Source organism: Watersipora subatra, chromosome 4, assembly GCF_963576615.1.
Source record: "Watersipora subatra chromosome 4, tzWatSuba1.1, whole genome shotgun sequence".
In the NCBI taxonomy this organism is placed as follows: Eukaryota; Metazoa; Bryozoa; class Gymnolaemata; order Cheilostomatida; family Watersiporidae; genus Watersipora; species Watersipora subatra.
In genome coordinates, this window is record NC_088711.1 from 830896 (window position 1) to 853143 (window position 22248).

At 37.9% G+C, this 22248-nt stretch overlaps 1 protein-coding gene across 1 annotated transcript; it reads left to right on the top strand.

Annotated features, from left to right (window-relative positions):
• Window positions 1–5432: 5432 nt before the first annotated feature.
• On the top strand, window positions 5433–15734 carry LOC137392858 (galactokinase-like). Its single transcript, XM_068079196.1, has 8 exons — window positions 5433–5475; window positions 9518–9698; window positions 10060–10249; window positions 10338–10590; window positions 10941–11133; window positions 14668–14807; window positions 15160–15322; window positions 15424–15734. Exons 2-8 carry the CDS (start codon window positions 9543–9545, stop codon window positions 15505–15507), a joined length of 1179 nt encoding a protein of 392 aa, XP_067935297.1. The 5' UTR covers window positions 5433–5475; window positions 9518–9542; the 3' UTR covers window positions 15508–15734.
• The last annotated feature ends 6514 nt before the right edge of the window (window positions 15735–22248 follow it).

Below are 22248 nucleotides of genomic sequence, written 5' to 3' on the forward strand. Positions count from 1 at the left end.
GCTGTTCCCCGTTTATGCTGATTGAAACAGGCCTATCTGTTTCTTTAAGCAGGCCCTCGTGTCTGTTTGAGGCACCCCGCTTCTGTCACTTGCACCTACGTGTCACCATGTATGTCATTGTTACCAGACTGCCTTCATGCTCCACTCTTCAATGCTTTTCCTAGAGTTCTCGAACCTACACTAATAGACTTGCCACTTTTGTACAGAAATACTCTATAGGTTCTCATGTTATGTTGGTCTCAATTGTGACCCTGGCCCTCTTTTGTCTCCTTGTTATGAATAAAACTAACCGCCCCATTTGACTGCAATTATAGCTCTTATCATAGAGTCATTATTCATGGAAAGATAACTAATTGTTCTTTTTAGCAGTTATTGTGATTGTTATTTATTAACCCTAGTTCTTAGGCATTTGGCATACACTGGTTCATGGTTTTGGCGAAGATGTATTGCGATACGTGGTAAAACCTATAGCTCATTCCTCTGCTATTCCGTTATAGTTGAAAACTATTTTGGTTTTGTAGGCTCTATAATGCTATTTAATGGTAACACCTTTGACCACAGGTCTCTCGTAACGAGTAGAATAAGCTTTGAACAGGCCAAGTAGCTCCCTCTACCAAGTACAAACACTCCTATCCAGTAATAAACTGTCAGATTTAATCCAGCACCTACATGTATGTGTATGAATGTGCAATGCTTGGGTTTGAATTGAATATCAATTATCTCTTTTTCAACAGATACTAGCTCTCAATTTGGTAGTCGTCTTGCCTCTGTAGAGCTCTGATATCAGCTTCTCACTGGCGCTTTCAGTCATCTCTAATAGGCATCACAATATTGTATATACAAATTACTATTTACCGCAACTGTGCTGCCTCTTTTGGGCATCAATTATAAGTTTAGTAGCGGACTTGCAGTATCAAAATGCATCTATTCAAATGCAGGGTAGCTTACCTCAGGCTTAACTGTAGTTCATTCAAAATATAAAATCTGAGCTCTCCTAGACATCACCAAAATTTACCAACCCTTTTGATATAACATATCCGTATATTTATACCAGGTGAAAGCCTGGCATTGCACAGGTGATAAAAAGGTTTTTGGGTAACATGAATTTGTATGAATAGGAACTGTATAAAGCTGAGTAACATAAGCTAGTCTAAATCTTTACTATAATAAGAGCCGTGTTCGTGCTTCTGTCTGGGTGTTAAGAAAATAGATTGCACTTAACGGGAATCGAACCCATACATCCGGATGCAAATAAGTCCAGCCAAGCACACTCACTAAGCCATGCATGGATGGGAATAATTGTGCTTATAATCGTTGAACATCGTGACCTCACGGCGCATCAGACTGCAAGTGTTGTTTTTGGGAAAGCCTGGCACTTATTTTTTTTCTAGTAGTTCAAGAATGTTTCTGATCATTTGCTTCTAGTAGGTCAAGCGCTGTAAGTGTGCGTATTTTAACTAATCGCTATAAACTGGACATACAACAGACAAATAAACACTTAAATTTATATAGATATAAGACGTATACATATATATAATGAATAAGTAGTCGGGGCTACTGCTAGCTGCACTCTACACCCTGAAAAGTGCGGTGTGTTATGCCGGTAAACAACTAGAGTGTTGGAACAGGTTAAAGTCACTTCCCTTTTTCCAGGTTGATGTTTCTCTCTAGAGAAACAACTTTTACAAAGATAAGTAACTTAAACCTATTCCAGCAGGCTAGTTGTTTATACATATACGTATATATTTGAAAGACAATATATATGAAACATTGCCTCCAAAAAAATAACCTGCAATTTTGACAAATTTTGAAAACCTTTATGGTTGTTTTAATTTTCTCTCTTAATTTATTTCAAATACACCAAACACTTTTCTCATGATATGTAGTTTGAAAGTTGGAATGGCAAATGTTGTTATATGTTAAATACAAATCAATTTGCTGACCAGACTTTTATTACCCGGCAATGCCGGTTAATAGTATATGTATACTAATATTTTTAAGAGGGCTCACCGCTTGTCACCTGAAGAGCGTGGTTGTGTGAAACAGAGTTGTAATGACTTAGCTAATTAATTTTTACACTTGACTATATTATTAATATCATTTCACTCATAAATTTTATGTTCAGTATAATATATTCAGTCATTTTCATATATGCATTTATAAATACACATTTATATGTAGACATAAATGTATAAGATCATATAAGGTAAGGAATAGGTATTGATACAGACTAGGTCACAGTCTACTCTTTAGGTCACGGTCTACTCTTTAGGTCACGGTCTACTCTTTAGGTCACGGTCTACTCTTTAGGTCACGGTCTACTCTTTAGGTCACGGTCTACTCTTTAGGTCACGGTCTACTCTTTAGGTCACGGTCTACTCTTTAGGTCACGGTCTACTCTTTAGGTCACAGTCGACTCTTAATTCACAGTCTACTCTTTAGGTCAGTCTACTCTTTAAGTCACAATTTACTCTTTATGTCACAGTCTACTCTTTAGGTCACAGTCTACTCTTTACGTTACAGTCTACTCTTTAGGTCACAGTCTACTCTTTAGGTCACAGTCTACTCTTTAGGTCACGGTCTACTCTTTAGGTCACGGTCTACTCTTTAGGTCACAGTCTACTCTTTAGGTCACGGTCTACTCTTTAGGTCACAGTCGACTCTTAATTCACAGTCTACTCTTTAGGTCAGTCTACTCTTTAAGTCACAATTTACTCTTTAGGTCACAATCTACTCTTTAGGTCACGGTCTACTCTTTAGGTCACAGTCTACTCTTTAGGTCACAGTCTACTCTTTAGGTCACGGTCTACTCTTTAGGTCACGGTCTACTCTTTAGGTCACGGTCTACTCTTTAGGCCACAGTCTACTCTTTATGTCACAGTCTACTCTTTACGTCAATATGACTTCAAAGCAGATGAATAATTGATATCTCTACACATACAGCTATTAACTAGGTGCATGATTAGATAAACTAACTACCGTAAACTGTTAATATAAGCCACTGATGGAGTAGGGTGACCTCATCCAAAGGTTAAAAACTGCTTAACTCTTAGTTTACACTCATTTGACAGTTAGCTATGACTAGTGGTGGGGCCAGACTATCTGCATGCTGGATCTGCAAGCGGGCTGTGAAATAGTTAGCTAGTTAGCATCTTAACATTACCTGCTAGCACTGCACCCTGATTGCTGCATGCCAGCAATCATCTTAACATTACCTGCTAGCACTGCACCCTGATTGCTGCATGCCAGCAATTCACAGTGTAAGCTTGCTCAAGATCCCATCCTACTTCAGATGGCATGTCTTCCAACTTGAAGATATCTTAGAGTTGCAGATTGACAATTAACTCACGGTGTCTCAAATTTACTTTAATCTACTGTTACTATACATGGTATGACCATATATACATTTATAGAAGGAAATTTTTTTGTAGTCGCAATACTAAGATGGCAGCTGCAATCACTAAATAAAGTTCCTCAATGTTTCTTACAATCAACTAATATTTACTTACCAACTATTAATAATAGTCAATTGCGATGACCTGAGAGCCTAGTACATAAACCACATTTATTCCTTTCAGCAGATGGGAGAGTCAATACTTGCACATTCGAAGTCAGTGAATGTCCAGCTCTACATAGATTAATAAAAGTCTTCATTTATGAAAAAGTGGATAGATGATAAGTGGTTGTTGCTATAAATTGATTTGCTCTATGTTTATGTGTATAAAAATAAAAAAAATTATTTTCACACACATAGTGTAAAATATGCTTAGTTTTTATTAAAACTTATCAAACATGCATAAAAGTCAGCTAGAAATGCTTTAGAGTTTGCTGAAGCTTTAAAGAACCTGGCCGTGAGACTTTTACGCCTTGTAATGTTTTTGCAAAAATTTAGCCTCAATCTAATCTAAAATTTTCCCACTACACCCTTCCAGAAAGAAGGAAAGGCGTGGGAACTCTTTTATTACAAAAATTCTTTACTAAAAACCTCTCAAGTCTCGAGTTGTTCTCGGCCAAAAAGAATTAAAAAACGCATTTGTTCGGATTGTTGGCACAAACAGACCTGTTTTCTGTCGAGTGTTGTGGTGCTTGATAGTATTTTTAAAATCAGGAACCATAAAGTTCCTTTCCACTGCTTTTAAATAAAATGCACACCTAATATCTTTTCGCCGTTTAGCTAAACTCTCGATCCCTGTATTTGCTCTTATTTCTGTAAAACTGACTTGCCCCTTTAGTTTAAAAATGAACCTTAAAGCGGTGTTCTGTATTTTCTCAAATCTCTTGGTATCTTTTTTCATAAACGGGTCCCATACCGTGCAACCGTACTCTAAAAGTGGCCTCACCAAAGAAAAATAAGCAATCTGCCGAGTTTTTGTGTCAGCATGCTTTAAAACTCTCCTTAGCATAGGTAATGTTCTATTAGCTTTGCTTATTATTTGTACATAGTGAATTTCCCATTTCAGGTTATTTTGCAACTCAATGCCAAGATATGGATGTGAATCAACATTGTCTAAACGTTGGTCACATAAAAAATAACTTGCTTTTGAATTCGACTCTCCAACTGAAAGAACAGCACATTTAGAAACATTAAAAGTCAATTGCCACTCATTAGAATACTTTTGGAGTACCCTAAGGTCTTGTGAATTTCAATGTGAATTGAAATGTCAATGTGAATTTATTTTTTCCAACTAAGTATTATAGGAATTTTTATTTAGTTTAAAGTCTTTGTTATCAACGTATTCGTCTAAATTAACGAAAACTTGGATTAGTAGTGTGGGCCATTGTTTTAGCGCACACATTTCTCAGTGTCTGCTTTCAACTATATATTTTATTTGTACATTCTCTCTAAATTCCTGTTGTGTTTCTATCTATTTAAATAATTGCATGGACATATACTCTTACAAAAAGCATTAAAAATCCAGTATGGTATGTTGGTTAAAAATGCCTAAACTAAATTGTACATACAATTTACATACATGTACTAATTAATTCAGTAAACATCTTTTACAACTACCGAAGAGATTTGGTAGCACTACATCAATATAAACTATATTTCGAATACATATACATGTACCATGATTTAGCCTGTCTTGACAAACTTGTTTTTGCGGAGTTGTTCCCCCCCCCGGCAAGCAAACCGACGCTGTTGTTTTGCTCGTTCCGCTCGCCGGGGAGGGGGCCAACTCTGCAAAAACAACAGTTTGTCAAAACAGGCTAACCATGATTTATGAGCGTTGCTACTTGTTACCCAAACTAAGAAGGTCGTCACAAACTACATGTTGTCAGTTGCAGTGGATGCATAACTTTATGAACGAAAGTCCGTATGAGATTTTTTGAAGTTAAGGTGAAGGTCGCTACGTTGGGCGTCTTCAGTAGTGCGTTTATCTGGGTCCGCATAACTACCTTCAGTCTTTGTGGCGGTTTTTCAGTCACTCCCCACTTAACATCACTGAACTTTTTATGTTTATATTAGGAGAGGTATTCGACTTGAAGATTAACTGGCAGGATTTTAAAGTGACATTTGCATGTAACAATATAACCATGATATACCAGCTTTCAGCAATGATTTTAATGTTGGAAATCCAAAAAACTTTTTTAAAGACGAAAAGACTTGCGGTGTAAGCTCAAAGCTGTGACATGGGGAGATTTTGTTGACAAAACATAGGTGTATGAATTACAATGTCAACGGTGATGATTAGACAACCAGTAAACTCAGGTCAAAAGCACTTCTGTTGGCTGACATTTTCCTCACCTATTTGCAATATATTGCAATAACATTGTATATATACAATGTTTTGGTTACCCAACATGACAGATAAATATATACCGAAAAGGTTGGTGTTGTATTTATATGTCTCAGTGTTAATTTTCTGTCGGTGGTTATAGATCTGCACTAGTTGGTTTATGCGTATCATTTTTGGAGTGCGCCAGTGAATACTTCATCCTTTGTTCAAGTTGAAAATTTAAATATTGTCTGTAAAACTTAGCTATTCTTGGACGTCATCTATGGAGAAAGTGCAATATGTGGGGGATGTGGTTAGTGGCGCCGATATGGAAACCAGATCTACAAAGATCAAAGTGGTAAAGGAATGGCCTGTGTATTAACACACAAATCTGATGTCCAGTCCTTTCTGGGCACTTGTGAATACTACTATAGTTTTATTGAAAGTTGTGCTCCCCTATTTCAGCTCCTTAGCCAGTTGAGCTCATGCCAAGCTTGGTTCTGTAGGATGAATGTCAGTGTTCCTTCCACACTCTCAAGCAGTATTTTGTGATGGCACCTGTGATGGCTTACTTGAAGTCATTCATTTTGGACACGGCTGCCAGCTAATAACATTGCAGCAGTCCTATCCCAAAAACAACGGAGTTGAGAAGCAGTGGTCGCGAATTATTCTAAAATGCACTTTTAAGAAATTAATTAGTGCATAACCCAGTGGGAATTACTGTTTGTTGTGAAAGCCCTAAAACATTTTTGTCCACAATTGTATATTTGGAGATTTGAAATATGCACAGATCATGCCAATTTGACATGGTTCCCTTGAGAATTGGCTCCAACAATTTTACTCGCCTGATGACATGAAAGTTCCTCAGAATTTGAGTTCACATTACAGCATTACAAGTTGTTGAAACACAATACCGATAGACTAGGTTGACAGATTTTCTAAAACTGCAAGCATTGTCAATAGTACATTGCCTATAAGAAATGCAATGCCAGAACAGCACATTCACACAGGTATGGTGTCGAGAATCTCTTAAGAGTGACAACAACTTTACCAGGGTTCAGCAGACGGATGAGTACTTTAGTGTCATCAAACACAAGTTCCTAGATCAAAAATGTTTCTCAGATCAACATTTAGGATGGCCATCAAAAAACTTCTGAAATTGTGAGATCGTCTGAGGCAAGATGGGTCTGGTATGAGTAAAGTTACCCTGTCCAAGGAAAGCAAACCAGAAAGTTGATAGGCCTCCAGGTAAAGCAAGAGGAGATGATGGAAGCTGCTCACCGTGCAAGACCCTGTTTTTAATCTACCAGAAGTAGCACTAGCCAGACATGGTAAGCTATGTCTGAAAGTATGTACAGGGCCCAATCCACCCAGCATTGACATCTAGTTGGTAAAAATAAGTTGAGCATTGAAAAACCATGGCAAATTGTAGCTATAGATTTATGTGGACCCTTTTTAAAAATGTCAGAAGGCAACACCAAAATTTTGGTTTCTTCCAACCGCTTTACCAATGGTGTTCCAATCTATAGTAGGCAGGTTTGTGTATTAGGCATAGATGAGTGTTTATCTATACTCTTTGTTGTAACACAGACATATTCAAAGACATAATTTTAGTCAGCCACGTTTAAAAATTTTTGTAAGCTATAGAGTTGCCAAAAAGATCCACTGTATTTCATAAAACCCGCAAGGAAATTCTATAGTTGAGCAACTAAATTGAAAAATGGCAAACTCTTCAAGGGCTTTGGTGGCAAAATCAGCACGTGTCGACTTGGAGATCATGCGGATGGTACATAACACATAACCTAAGTACCGCGGATATGCTTCACGCTTTGAAGAGACGTCAAGCTACTGCAGGATCTACTGATGAACTCTCCGTCTAGGTCAGTTTGCACAGAAACTGAACATGCAACCTGACCACAGGAGGATATGCAGACACCTTACAACAGGCTATGTGAGCAGCAACTACAATAACTTATAACAGATGATGACAATGAAAAGCTAGTATTTGTTAATATTGACTGTGTATCAGCGCACACGAAGTCCAGCAAGTTATATCTCAACAAGCATTGGGTTCAGTGCTATGTGTTAGTTTCAGCAGAGTTTAATGAATTGATTTCGGCAGAGTTTATCGAGTTTGTCCCGTCTTTCTTTTGAATCCAGCAGGTTGTATTTCAGGTAGAATTGGGTTAAGCACACTTGGTTTCACGGTCTACTGGTGTATATTCATTCTTAGGCAAAATTAATGTTACACAATCGTACAGAATTCAGCTAAGGGAAGATGTGAAATTCATTGTGTTACACGTGTCGTACGAGGTGTTTCAATTGCGACTATCGATAGTAAAAAACAATTAGATGAGATGGCAAGTAAGGATATAATTACTTATACCCTTACTTTCCAGTAGAAGGAGAATTTTTGTAATCAGAGCAAACGATGAAAGAGTTGGTTTCACCTTTTGCTCTCTTGGGGCCATCGGGTTGTATTATTGGGAGCATTGGATACAGCGCCCATGGCTGGTTACAGTAGAGCATAACAAGTTGGCTTTAGCTCCTTTTGGGTTCAGCAGGTTGTATTTCAAGTAGCATTAGGTTCAGCAAACTCTGTTGAGTCTGGCAGGTTGTATTACAGTAAAGATCGGGTTCAGAGCCTTTCATTAGTTTCAGAAAAATATACCGAGTTGGTTTTAGTTTTTCTGAAAGACGCCCAATGTAGCGACCTTCACCTTACTTTCGGTAAATCCCATACCGACTTTCGCTCATAAAATTATGCATCACTGCAACATGACAACATGTAGTTAGTGACGACCATTTTAGTTAGGCAATTCCTAATTACAATAGCTGCCAACAACTGTACGCTTGTATACAGATATACCGTACACTTGTATACAGATATACTGTATGCTTGTATACAGATATACTGTACGCTTGCACACGGATATACTGTAAGCGGGTATACAGATATACTGTATGCTTGTATATCGATATACTGTAAGCTTGTATACAGATATACTGTATGCTTGTATACAGATATACTGTACGCTTGTATACAGATATACTGTACGCTTGTATACAGATATACTGTACATTTGTATACAGATATACTGTACGCTTGTATACAGATATACTGTACGCTTGTATACAGATATACTGTGAGCTTATATACAGATATACTGTACGTTTGTATACAGATATACTGTACGCTTGTATACAGATATACTGTACGCTTGTATACAGATATACTGTACGCTTGTATACAGATATACTGTGAGCTTATATACAGATATACTGTACACTTGTGTTCAGATATTATTTACTGTTTGCTTGTATACAGATATACTGTATACAAGATGTATTCTGCAAAAGCTTACACAATCTAAAAGTAATGCTTATAGTGTTTAAAACTATTGCTTATCTATTGAGACTTGCCAATGTTAGTGAATAATAATTATAATAGTAATAATTATATGAATGGCATGAATTCAAGTAACAACATTCTGTGCAGTTGGTTTTAATGGAAGCACATGTATCATTTTTAACTTATAAACGCACAAATGTAATGTTTATATTGTGTCGCCTGTTAACAGCCTAGATAGTTAAGTTGATTTGATTAAAATTGTAAAGGCCGAAGGACAATCTAAAGATTATATAAGATTTATAAGTGCAACTTCTGATTATACAGAAGATAATCTCATCACACTTTGCTGGTGAAACTATTTGTCATCGCAATTTGACTCGGTATTCCTTATGGTGTTATAACACAGGGATTTATATTAGAAATATTTGTTGTTGTTTATTACTAGCCCTTACATTCAAGACTAATCAACTATGGCTGACTTGGATGAATTCCAATTACTAGAGAGAGCTATCAATATCTTTCAAGAGCAATTCGAGTCTGAAGCCTCTTATGCAGCCTGTGCTCCTGGTCGTGTCAACTTGATTGGTGAGCACACCGATTACAATGATGGATTCGTCTTCCCTATTGTAAGTTTTAAAAATTGCAATTAAATGATGTTATAATATTTAAAAGTGTAAACTGTAAAAAGGGTTGAATACGTCTGCTAAAGTACATGGAACAGTACGAGTACATATGGATATAATACTGATGGTCTGTATATATCATGGTACAGTATATTAGTATATATATATAAATATATATATGGATATATATATGGATATGATACTGATAGCCTGTATATATCACGTACAGTATATCAGTATATATGGATATGATGCTGATAGTCTGTATCTATCATGGAACAGTATATTAGTACATATACATGGATATGATACTGATAGCCTGTGTGTCATACATTTAATAAAAAAGATACTTTTATACTTGTAGGCAATTCCTCAGGTTACAATGGTTGTAGGCAGACCAAATTCTGATCAGATGATTAGAGTGTTTACGGCTGTTACCGAAGTTGATCACCCGTTTCTTGTTAGATTTCCTGTTCCAACAGCAACTAGCAAGCTTGCTCCTGGCAGCCCAACTTGGGCTAACTACGTAAAGGGAGTCGTCTCCCTCTATCCTGGTTTGTCTTTTGTGTTTGAACAATTTGATCAGTGTTTGCTAATCTCGCTACACAGATAGATGGAGTCACTTCCCTAGCTACGTTTCAGGGACTCTCTCTGGATTTGACATGGTTATTGTGAGCTCTGTACCACTGGGTGGCGGCCTGTCCAGCTCTGCTTCTTTGGAGGTTGCAACCTTCACACTCATGCAATCAATGTTCCCGTGTCAAGTGTCTGATAAGGAAAAAGCCCTCATTTGTCAAAAAGCTGAGCATACATTTGCCGGAATGCCTTGTGGTATCATGGACCAGTTTATATCTAGCATGGGCTCCAAAGACCATGCGCTACTCATAGATTGTGAGTAAGTGTCTCGTCTATGGATCGTTCACATTATTCTCTCATTATGCTGGCTGATGGCTCTATTTTCTTCACAGCGATAGGGTCATGAGTGTTATAGCAAACAAGCTATTCACAGCTCCGTCTGTGATAGCAAACAAGCTATTCACAGCTCAGTATCTGATAGCAAACAAGCTGTTTACATCTGAGTGAGTGTTATAGGTAACATGTTCTTCGCAGCTGAGTGTGTGTTATATACCAAACAAGCTACAAGCTGTTCACAGCTCAGTGTGTGTTATATAGCGAACGAGCTGTTCAGGGTTGAATGTTATGAACGCTCTGAGAACAGCATAGCAATAATTGAACTTGTTATAGGAGCATGGAGAGCAAACAGGTGCAGCTGCGTCTTCCTCGCCAGTCGCTCCTCATTATCAACTGCAATGTGAAGCATCAGCTGAGTGGCAGTGAGTATCCTTCCAGAAGACAGAGCTGTATAGATGCTGCTAGTCTCCTGCAAGTAAAGAGCCTGAGATATGCTGATCAAACTATGCTGGAGGCACACAAAAATGTGAGAAACTAGTATGTGAGAGGTAATTGTAATACAGTTGCATACTGCAGGTGATACAATACAGTGTCACATCGTGTAGTTTATGTTATCATTGTGTCACCTCATGAATCACAGCATGTGTTACATGCACATGTCATGCATTCCATACCACTTCACTTGTCACGTAGATGTCACCTCATGTGTCAACTCATGTGTCAACTCATGTGTCAACTCATGTGTCAACTCATGTGTCAACTCATGTATCAACTCGTGTGTCAACTCATGTGTCAACTCATGTGTCAACTCATGTGTCAACTCATGTATCAACTCATGTATCAACTCATGTGTCAACTCATGTGTCAACTCATGTGTCAACTCATGTGTCAACTCATCTGTCAACTCATGTATCAACTCATGTATCAACTCATGTGTCAACTCATGTATCAACTCATGTATCAACTCATGTGTCAACTCATGTATCAACTCATGTATCAACTCATGTATCAACTCATGTATCAACTCATGTATCAACTCATGTGTCAACTCATGTATCAACTCATGTATCAACTCATGTATCAACTCATGTATCAACTCATGTGTCAACTCATGTATCAACTCATGTATCAACTCATGTATCAACTCATGTATCAACTCATGTGTCAACTCATGTATCAACTCAAGTATCAACTCATCTGTCAACTCATGTATCAACTCATGTATCAACTCATGTATCAACTCATGTATCAACTCATGTATCAACTCATGTATCAACTCATGTATCAACTCATGTATCAACTCAAGTATCAACTCATCTGTCAACTCATGTATCAACTCATGTATCAACTCATGTATCAACTCATGTATCAACTCATGTATCAACTCATGTATCAACTCAAGTATCAACTCGTGTGTCAACTCATGTATCAACTCATCTGTCAACTCATGTATCAACTCATGTATCAACTCATGTATCAACTCATGTATCAACTCATGTATCAACTCATGTATCAACTCATGTGTAAACTCATGTATCAACTCATCTGTCAACTCATGTATCAACTCATGTATCAACTCATGTATCAACTCATGTATCAACTCAAGTATCAACTCATGTATCAACTCATGTATCAACTCATGTATCAACTCATGTATCAACTCATGTATCAACTCAAGTATCAACTCATCTGTCAACTCATGTATCAACTCATGTATCAACTCATGTATCAACTCATGTATCAACTCATGTATCAACTCAAGTATCAACTCATCTGTCAACTCATGTATCAACTCATGTATCAACTCATGTATCAACTCATGTGTAAACTCATGTATCAACTCATCTGTCAACTCATGTATCAACTCATGTATCAACTCATGTATCAACTCATGTATCAACTCAAGTATCAACTCATGTATCAACTCATGTATCAACTCATGTGTCAACTCATGTGTCAACTCATGTATCAACTCATGTATCAACTCATGTGTCAACTCATGTGTCAACTCATGTATCAACTCATGTATCAACTCAAGTATCAACTCATGTATCAACTCATGTATCAACTCAAGTATCAACTCATCTGTCAACTCATGTATCAACTCATGTATCAACTCATGTATCAACTCATGTATCAACTCATGTATCAACTCATGTATCAACTCAAGTATCAACTCATCTGTCAACTCATGTATCAACTCATGTATCAACTCATGTATCAACTCATGTATCAACTCATGTATCAACTCATGTATCAACTCAAGTATCAACTCATCTGTCAACTCATGTATCAACTCATGTATCAACTCATGTATCAACTCATGTGTCAACTCATGTATCAACTCATGTGTCAACTCATGGATCAACTCATGTATCAACTCATGTGTCAACTCATGTATCAACTCATGTATCAACTCAAGTATCAACTCATGTATCAACTCATGTATCAACTCATGTATCAACTCATGTATCAACTCATGTATCAACTCATGTATCAACTCAAGTATCAACTCGTGTGTCAACTCATGTATCAACTCATGTATCAACTCAAGTATCAACTCGTGTGTCAACTCATGTATCAACTCATGTATCAACTCATATGTCATCTCATGTGTCAACTCATGTATCAACTCATGTATCAACTCATGTATCAACTCATGTATCAACTCATGTATCAACTCATGTATCAACTCATGTATCAACTCAAGTATCAACTCATCTGTCAACTCAAGTATCAACTCATCTGTCAACTCATGTATCAACTCATGTATCAACTCATGTATCAACTCATGTATCAACTCATGTATCAACTCAAGTATCAACTCATCTGTCAACTCATGTGTCAACTCATGTATCAACTCATGTGTCAACTCATGTATCAACTCATGTATCAACTCGTGTATCAACTCATGTGTCAACTCATGTATCAACTCATGTATCAACTCATGTATCAACTCATGTATCAACTCATGTATCAACTCAAGTATCAACTCATCTGTCAACTCATGTGTCAACTCATCTGTCAACTCATGTATCAACTCATGTATCAACTCATGTATCAACTCATGTATCAACTCATGTATCAACTCAAGTATCAACTCATCTGTCAACTCATGTGTCAACTCATGTATCAACTCATGTGTCAACTCATGTATCAACTCATGTATCAACTCATGTATCAACTCATGTATCAACTCATGTATCAACTCATGTATCAACTCATGTATCAACTCGTGTATCAACTCATGTGTCAACTCATGTGTCAACTCATGTGTCAACTCATGTATCAACTCATGTATCAACTCATGTATCAACTCATGTATCAACTCATGTATCAACTCATGTGTCAACTCATGTGTCAACTCATGTGTCAACTCATGTGTCAACTCATGTATCAACTCATGTATCAACTCATGTATCAACTCATGTATCAACTCATGTATCAACTCATGTATCAACTCATGTATCAACTCATGTATCAACTCATGTATCAACTCATGTATCAACTCATGTATCAACTCATGTGTCAACTCATGTATCAACTCGTGTGTCAACTCGTGTATCAACTCGTGTATCAACTCATGTATCAACTCATGTATCAACTCATGTATCAACTCATGTATCAACTCATGTATCAACTCATGTATCAACTCATGTATCAACTCATGTATCAACTCATGTATCAACTCATGTATCAACTCATGTATCAACTCATGTATCAACTCATCTGTCAACTCATGTGTCAACTCATGTATCAACTCATGTATCAACTCATGTATCAACTCATGTATCAACTCATCTGTCAACTCATGTGTCAACTCATGTATCAACTCATGTATCAACTCATGTATCAACTCATGTATCAACTCATCTGTCAACTCATGTGTCAACTCATGTATCAACTCATGTATCAACTCATCTGTCAACTCATGTATCAACTTATGTGTCAACTCATCTATCAACTCATGTATCAACTCGTGTGTCAACTCATCTGTCAACTCATCTGTCAACTCATGTGTCACCTCGTGTGTCACGTAGATGTCACCTCACGACTGTAGGACATGAGTGATGAGACATATCGAAGGTCAAGGCATGTAATTTCTGAGATAGAGCGAACCCGTGAAGCCGTTATAGCATTTGAAAATGGTGACCTCGCCAAGTTTGGAAAATTGATGGTAGCAAGTCATAACTCGCTCAGGTAGGGTATAGACAGATCCTGAATTGAATAGGTAGGGTATAGATATATCTTGAATTGAATGGATTGTATTTCTACAACTCTTCGCCCCTTTACGAAGGCGTATTTGAGAGACTAACAAATATTAACCCAGCTGCTTCAAGTTACTATATCTTTTAACTAAACTGTGATAGTAACAGTAGTTGGAGACCTATATAGTAAAATTGTCTACTAACCAGCTGTACATCTGTTCAACTTTACTTTAAATTCTGCTGAGCCTTTAAACCGTAGCAAACCAACCTTCACTGCAGCCTGTCACACGCCGGTTTGCACGCCACTAGCAGCTCGCGATCTATTTTATAATTGCCATTGCAAGGGATGACTTTGAAGTCTCATGTCCTGAGCTTGACAGCCTCGTGGAGATCGCGATGTCCGTGTCTGGAGTGTATGGCTCCCGGATGACTGGAGGTGGCTTTGGAGGCTGCACAATAACTCTGTGCGAGACAAGTTCCCTAGAGCAGCTCATGGCTGAGGTGAAGGTGAGTGAATCTATCAAACTTTCAACATAGCTCCAGGCTGACTGTGTTACCAACTCAGCTTTTCAGATGCGAACTGCTTCACTCGCTCACATTTGTTTCAGCAAAGGTATGATGGTACTGCCACTTTCATTCATGCATCCGCTGCCGCTGGGGCCCACAGCATTGTGCTACCTAACCAGGACTAGCTGCTGCCTTACCAAGATTAGCTGCTGCCTTCCTATTTTTATACCTCTTTCAACATTCGCTAAGAATGACGATGCGCGTCTCTTATTGAGGGCTATCATCTCTGGTGTAATAACTCCCTAGTTAAGTAATTAAATTTATATGTATTTTAGTAGCTCTTGCAGTTGATACCTCTTGTGGTCCAGAACAGTTGCTATGGCCTTGTCTCCTACATCTAATAACAAATAAAGTGGTCATATATGAATAATTCATTGTGTATGTAAGTGTCATTGTTCAGTGTTAGACCTGCTTTTGTCATACCAACCTTTCTGTAGTCCTTCCCACGCTTATCCCATCTGCCCACATGGCACTGGGCAGTGGATTAACAGTGTCAAGTCTGTATGACAGGTCCACAAATAGCCAGTCTCTAAGAGACAAATGCTGTGACATTTGCAAGACCTGAAAATATACATATTGACAGTTCGCACTACCTCCTGCCTAATGACCTTGGATGCTAAGGTATTCTGCGCGCATGAGCAATAGTTTGGCTATATGTATAGACAGTCAGTAGTCTGTATCAAAACCCTATCAGCATGGGTAGAAGCCAAGGTGTGAACATCAGAGTATTACCGTTATAGGTATAATAATAGGCATCTGTAACATAGACATAGAGGCATAGACATGTGTAATAAAGCTCTAATTATAGACATTGCAGCCAATAATTGAACTCTTAGAATCATAGAAACTGGTAATAGTACTCATATATATATGCATTCCGATAGCCATATATATATTATAGATAAACAGAGCTACTGCTTTAATAGGTTTAGAAACAACCGGAGCCCTATAACCAGACAAAATAGTGGGCCAACAGGATCATAAGCTATAAGATGAAAGGTGTGGATAGGTAGTGAAGTGTGGTATAGCTGGAGTCGGAAGGAAAGGTAATAATGCGAGGTGGTGGTGGACTGGAGTAAATCACCTATTCCCTCAGAAGAGGGAAGGTGGGTAGAAGACTGGAGCAAATAGCCTATGGCGTCAATAGGAAGAAGGGGCGGGTGGACCGGAGCAAATAGCCTATGGCGTCAATAGGAAGAAGGGGCGGGTGGACCGGAGCAAATAGCCTATGGCGTCAATAGGAAGAAGGGGGCGGGTGGACTGAAGTAACTGTTGCACCTGAAAAGAGCTGACCATATACGAAACAATAACAGAGACCATGAAGATTTATAGAATATTTTAGAATCTAGTCCTAACAGAAGATCTGAAAGCTGCAAGTTTAGAATGACTGCAACAAGGCAAAGATTGTACCGGTTGTTATGGAGTTATTGCCACTTTGTAATAGCCACCTATTCTTAGTTGGGTTGCCTCCACAATAAACTCGTTCATAAGGAATTATTTGGTCATTGAACAAGGTGAGTTGCGTATAATATAATATAATCACTCATGGTCAAATCATAAGAGTAAAACATGATGTTAGAGTGTAAAGCAGATGAGGCACCAGTAAGAAATGGTGTCAGAAGTGATAGGAGAGGTGGGCGGTGGGCAGATGCAATCTATGTATACGAAAGCATACTCTACAGGTTTCTCGAATAGCGTTACAAGTGTGCAGGCAGGTACATCGTCACAAGACAGTGGCAAACTAAGCCTATTTAATATAATGCGGCATTTGCTTTCAGGTAGCATATTCAATGAAAATTAGTTAATCCCTAAACCCAATTGCTATTAAATACACGCTGTTGCTGTGCGCAGCAGACAGCGGGTAGAACAGCGAATAACACAGAGAAAACTGCAAGCTCATGTTGCCAATGCTCTGGTATAATTAGAGAGAAGGAAGAACTCTCAAGGGCTGCTTGTCATTAGCGGCAGCTACCGTTGTCTCATGCGCAGCAGAAGAGAGACAGGGGAGGTGGAGTTAGCACTGAACAAGGTAACTGATGCTATTCTCCCATTATCTCTTCCCTTTTGTTTCCAATTGTCAATAATTGATTTGAAGGGCAAACAGTGATGGGCAAGCCAAACAACCATTGTCAGTAGAGGGAAATACGATAGCTTTCACGCTCTCGGCTTTATTGCTAGGAGCAATCGTAGAACTCGGCAGCAAGACATCTCCAGCGATAATCTCTATGCATTTCGGAGAGAAACGGGAATATGGGATAAATTTACTGGCTTGTTTTCCTCAGTCCTTTAGACTTCTCTTGATACGAAGTTTGGATCATGCAGGTGGCTGTTGGCTCTGCTCCTCGCCCTGGAGGCGCAAACCCGTAAGTTATTTATGTTGTTTTTTGCTAAGCTGGACGTGACTAAATTTATAGAAACACGATGCTAAATATAGTTGAGTGGTAGAATGAGCCATACTGACTCTACAATATCTGAGGCAACGGTCACTTCGTTTTATCAATGTCTGAGGCAATGGTCACTTTGTTTTATCAATGTCTGAGGCAATGGTCACTTTGTTTTATCAATGTCTGAGGCAATGGTCACTTTGTTTTAACGATGTCTGAGGCAATGATCACTTTGTTTTAACGATGTCTGAGGCAATGATCACTTTGTTTTATCAATGTCTGAGGCAATGATCACTTTGTTTTATCAATGTCTGAGGCAATGATCACTTTGTTTTAACGATGTCTGAGGCAATGGTCACTTTGTTTTATCAATGTCTGAGGCAATGGTCAGTTGGTTTTATCGATGTCTGAGGCAATGGTCACTTCGTTTTATCAATGTCTGAGGCAATGGTCACCTAGTCTGTTGTATTCCGCTTCCAAGGCCTGTAGATGGGACGTGCTCAATGTTTGCAAGGCACTACTCATGTATGTGACATATGTGTTCCACTATGAAGGATTTAGTATTAAGACAAATTGGTCGTCCTTAAAAATTATTGTCTCTCTTTTAGTTACGAGTCTTCCATGCTAGCCAATTAAGTTCTTGGACTCCCTTGTAAGTTTCTCTTATTTAGGAGTTGAGTCTAGTTTACCCATAGTTTAAGGCGCAGATTGACGACTATTTTATGAATGATGTTGTTTGTCCATACGAACTGAAGAGTGTGCTAGCCTTTCACCTTCTCTAAATTACTTACAGCGTTTCTAAAATAGTTCTATATCTCTGCAGTAAACTAGTATGTACATTATAGTGTAAATATTTATCTGACATCTACACATACACTCTCACGCAATAGCTGACCTCCTTTTTATGAGTTGACTATTGACTGCATACCACTTTACACCGCCAAACACTCAACAAATGTGGGCTTTTGTCTCGATGACATCTTCCTGTCAGCACGCCGCTTGCTGACAGGAGAGAGTTAAGGCTGTTAGAGAATACAGGCATTCTTCTTTATTCATCTTGTTAAAAGGTGTTTGTATTGCTTCTCTATTGATTGCCTATCATGTCTTTGCTACTCGTTACAATAATAATCCCTGCGCCAGAGTTTTGACACAGAGGGCCCAAGTAACATCTAGGGATATGTGTCATTACATCTGCCAGAGTTTTGACACAGAGGGCCCGAGTAACATCTAGGTATATGTGTCATTACATCTGCCAGAGTTTTGACACAAAGGGCCCGGAGTCACATCTAGTGATATGTGTCATTACATCTGCCATCGAGGCAATGTTACTGTCGCAGTACCCAGCGTAAGCTTAAAATGCTTCTGAGTGCAGGAAGTAGAATACCAAACAAGCAAATAGATGAAGATTTTGACATGAGCCACAACATAACATAATAATTACATGTGGGTATTCAGTGGTCTCTCGCAATTATGTGGAATACCCGGTAGACTAAAAGAGCAGCTCAATCTATGGACCTGTGTTTGTGAGTTTCTGTTGAGAATGAAGGGACTTAGGCAAGCGGGCTTTCCACCATTTTATGGAAGTGAGATCCTCGACTGGTGCTGTGGAGGGAAGGAGGTGTAGAAGGTAGTGAATTATCAGACTTTGCCTTTTATTCAATATACTCTAGTGTGCTTTACCAAGGCTTTCAATAGGCCACAAGACCCTTGAGTGGCTAACTCGATACAAACTAATCACAACTGCCTACCTCAGCAATACCAGAAATATAATAGCATTATCCAACTGTCTATCTTCGCTTCCAGAGGTGAAGGCCAAAATGCTTGTCATTTTGGCCTTCATCTAGTTGAGGAGCAAATGAACAAATCTTTACCCCATCATTTGTCAGATACAGGTTCAACCCTATCTATTGCCAGACATTGACAGGTGCAGGTTCAACCCTATTTATTGCCAGATATTGACAAGTACAGGTTCAACCCTATTTATTGCCAGACATTGACAGGTATAGGTTCAACCCTATTTATTGCCAGACACTGGCAGGTGCAGGCTCAACCTTTTTTATTGCCAGGTATTAGCAGTTACAGCTACCCGCTACTAAGCTTTTATATGTTCAACTACTATTATATTGGATAATTTTTAAAGAATTGAACCTGACCATTTCATTTGACAAGCTCTGACAGGTTGTAATCGCCTTACATATTCACCCGATATTTCCTAAGCAGTGCCTGCTGCATTACACTCGGGTATCAAAGTGTTGCCACAGCAATTGTGTGCTATGTGGTTTCACAAGGGAACAAGTTTGTCTGCTAAATTTAGATATCAACCCATACAACTATGCAGTGCAATAAAAACAGCAGTGATTTTGTTCGAAATATAATAAAATATAATAAAATATAGTCTACTATAATATAGTACATTAGGTGATTTTGAAAAAAGGAAGAATGTGTTAACGTTTGTTTATGTAAGCTGCCAGGTGTTAAAGTCCATTCCTACTGTCTTCCATCGACACTTGTACCTGAATATAAATACCTGTGTGGGGTTGGCAGGCATGTAATCAGGTGTTAACATTTGCTCATGACTTGATTCAACCATTCATTGGCGAGTGTTTAGCCTAGACTAACTTCTGACCTTTGGCTATGCATGAGAGAGGTAAGATTCCAGTGATCATCTATTTTGCTACAGCCTGTAATTCAAAATGACTAACCATTTTTATGTTAAACTTTGTTGGAGTTGTCTTTTCCATAGCAGACTTCTGAAAGTAAGTCTTTTTAATGCTCATGCTGAGAAATTGAAAAGTCAGTGATTTGCTCTAAAAAACTTAAGTGTTTGAAAAGGGATGACAAAACCATTAAAAACATTATCGAATCTATGAGAACAATGCTCTCACTGGGAGAAGTTTAACTGTCAGTGAGACTGTATCCCATGTGTGATATATATGAAACATTCAGTGAGACTGTATCACATGTGTGATATATATGATACATTCAGTGAGACTGTATCACATGTGTGATATATATGATACATTCAGTGAGACTGTATCACATGTGTGATATATATGAGACATTCAGTGAGACTGTATCATATGTGTGATATATATGATACATTCAGTGAGACTGTATCACATGTGTGATATATATGAGACATTCAGTGAGACTGTATCACATGTGTGATATATATGAGACATTCAGTGAGACTGTATCATATGTGTGATATATATGATACATTCAGTGAGACTGTATCACATGTGTGATATATATGATACATTCAGTGAGACTGTATCCCATGTGTGATATATATGATACATTCAGTGAGACTGTATCATATGTGTGATATATATGAAACATTCAGTGAGACTGTATCATATGTGTGATATATATGATACATTCAGTGAGACTGTATCACATGTGTGATATATATGAGACATTCAGTGAGACTGTATCCCATGTGTGATATATATGAGACATTCAGTGAGACTGTATCATATGTGTGATATATATGATACATTCAGTGAGACTGTATCACATGTGTGATATATATGAGACATTCAGTGAGACTGTATCATATGTGTGATATATATGATACATTCAGTGAGACTGTATCACATGTGTGATATATATGAGACATTCAGTGAGACTGTATCATATGTGTTATATATATGATACATTCAGTGAGACTGTATCACATGTGTGATATATATGAGACATTCAGTGAGACTGTATCATATGTGTGATATATATGATACATTCAGTGAGACTGTATCACTTGTGTGATATATATGAGACATTCAGTGAGACTGTATCACATGTGTGATATATATATGATACATTCAGTGAGACTGTATCATACGTGTGATATATATGAGACATTCAGTGAGACTGTATCACATGTGTGATATATATGAGACATTCAGTGAGACTGCATCATATGTGTGATATATATGATACATTCAGTGAGACTGTATCACATGTGTGATATATATGAGACATTCAGTGAGACTGTATCATATGTGTGATATATATGATACATTCAGTGAGACTGTATCACTTGTGTGATATATATGAGACATTCAGTGAGACTATATCACATGTGTGATATATATATGATACATTCAGTGAGACTGTATCATACGTGTGATATATATGAGACATTCAGTGAGACTGTATCACATGTGTGATATATATGAGACATTCAGTGAGACTGTATCACATGTGTGATATATATGAGACATTCAGTGAGACTGTATCACTTGTGTGATATATATGAGACATTCATTGAGACTGTATCACTTGTGTGATATATATGAGACATTCAGTGAGACTGTATCATATGTGTGATATATATGAGACATTCAGTGAGACTGTATCACATGTGTGATATATATGATACATTCAGCGAGACTGTATCACATGTGTGATATATATGAGACATTCAGTGAGACTGTGTCACATGCGTGATATATATGATACATTCAGTGAGACTGTATC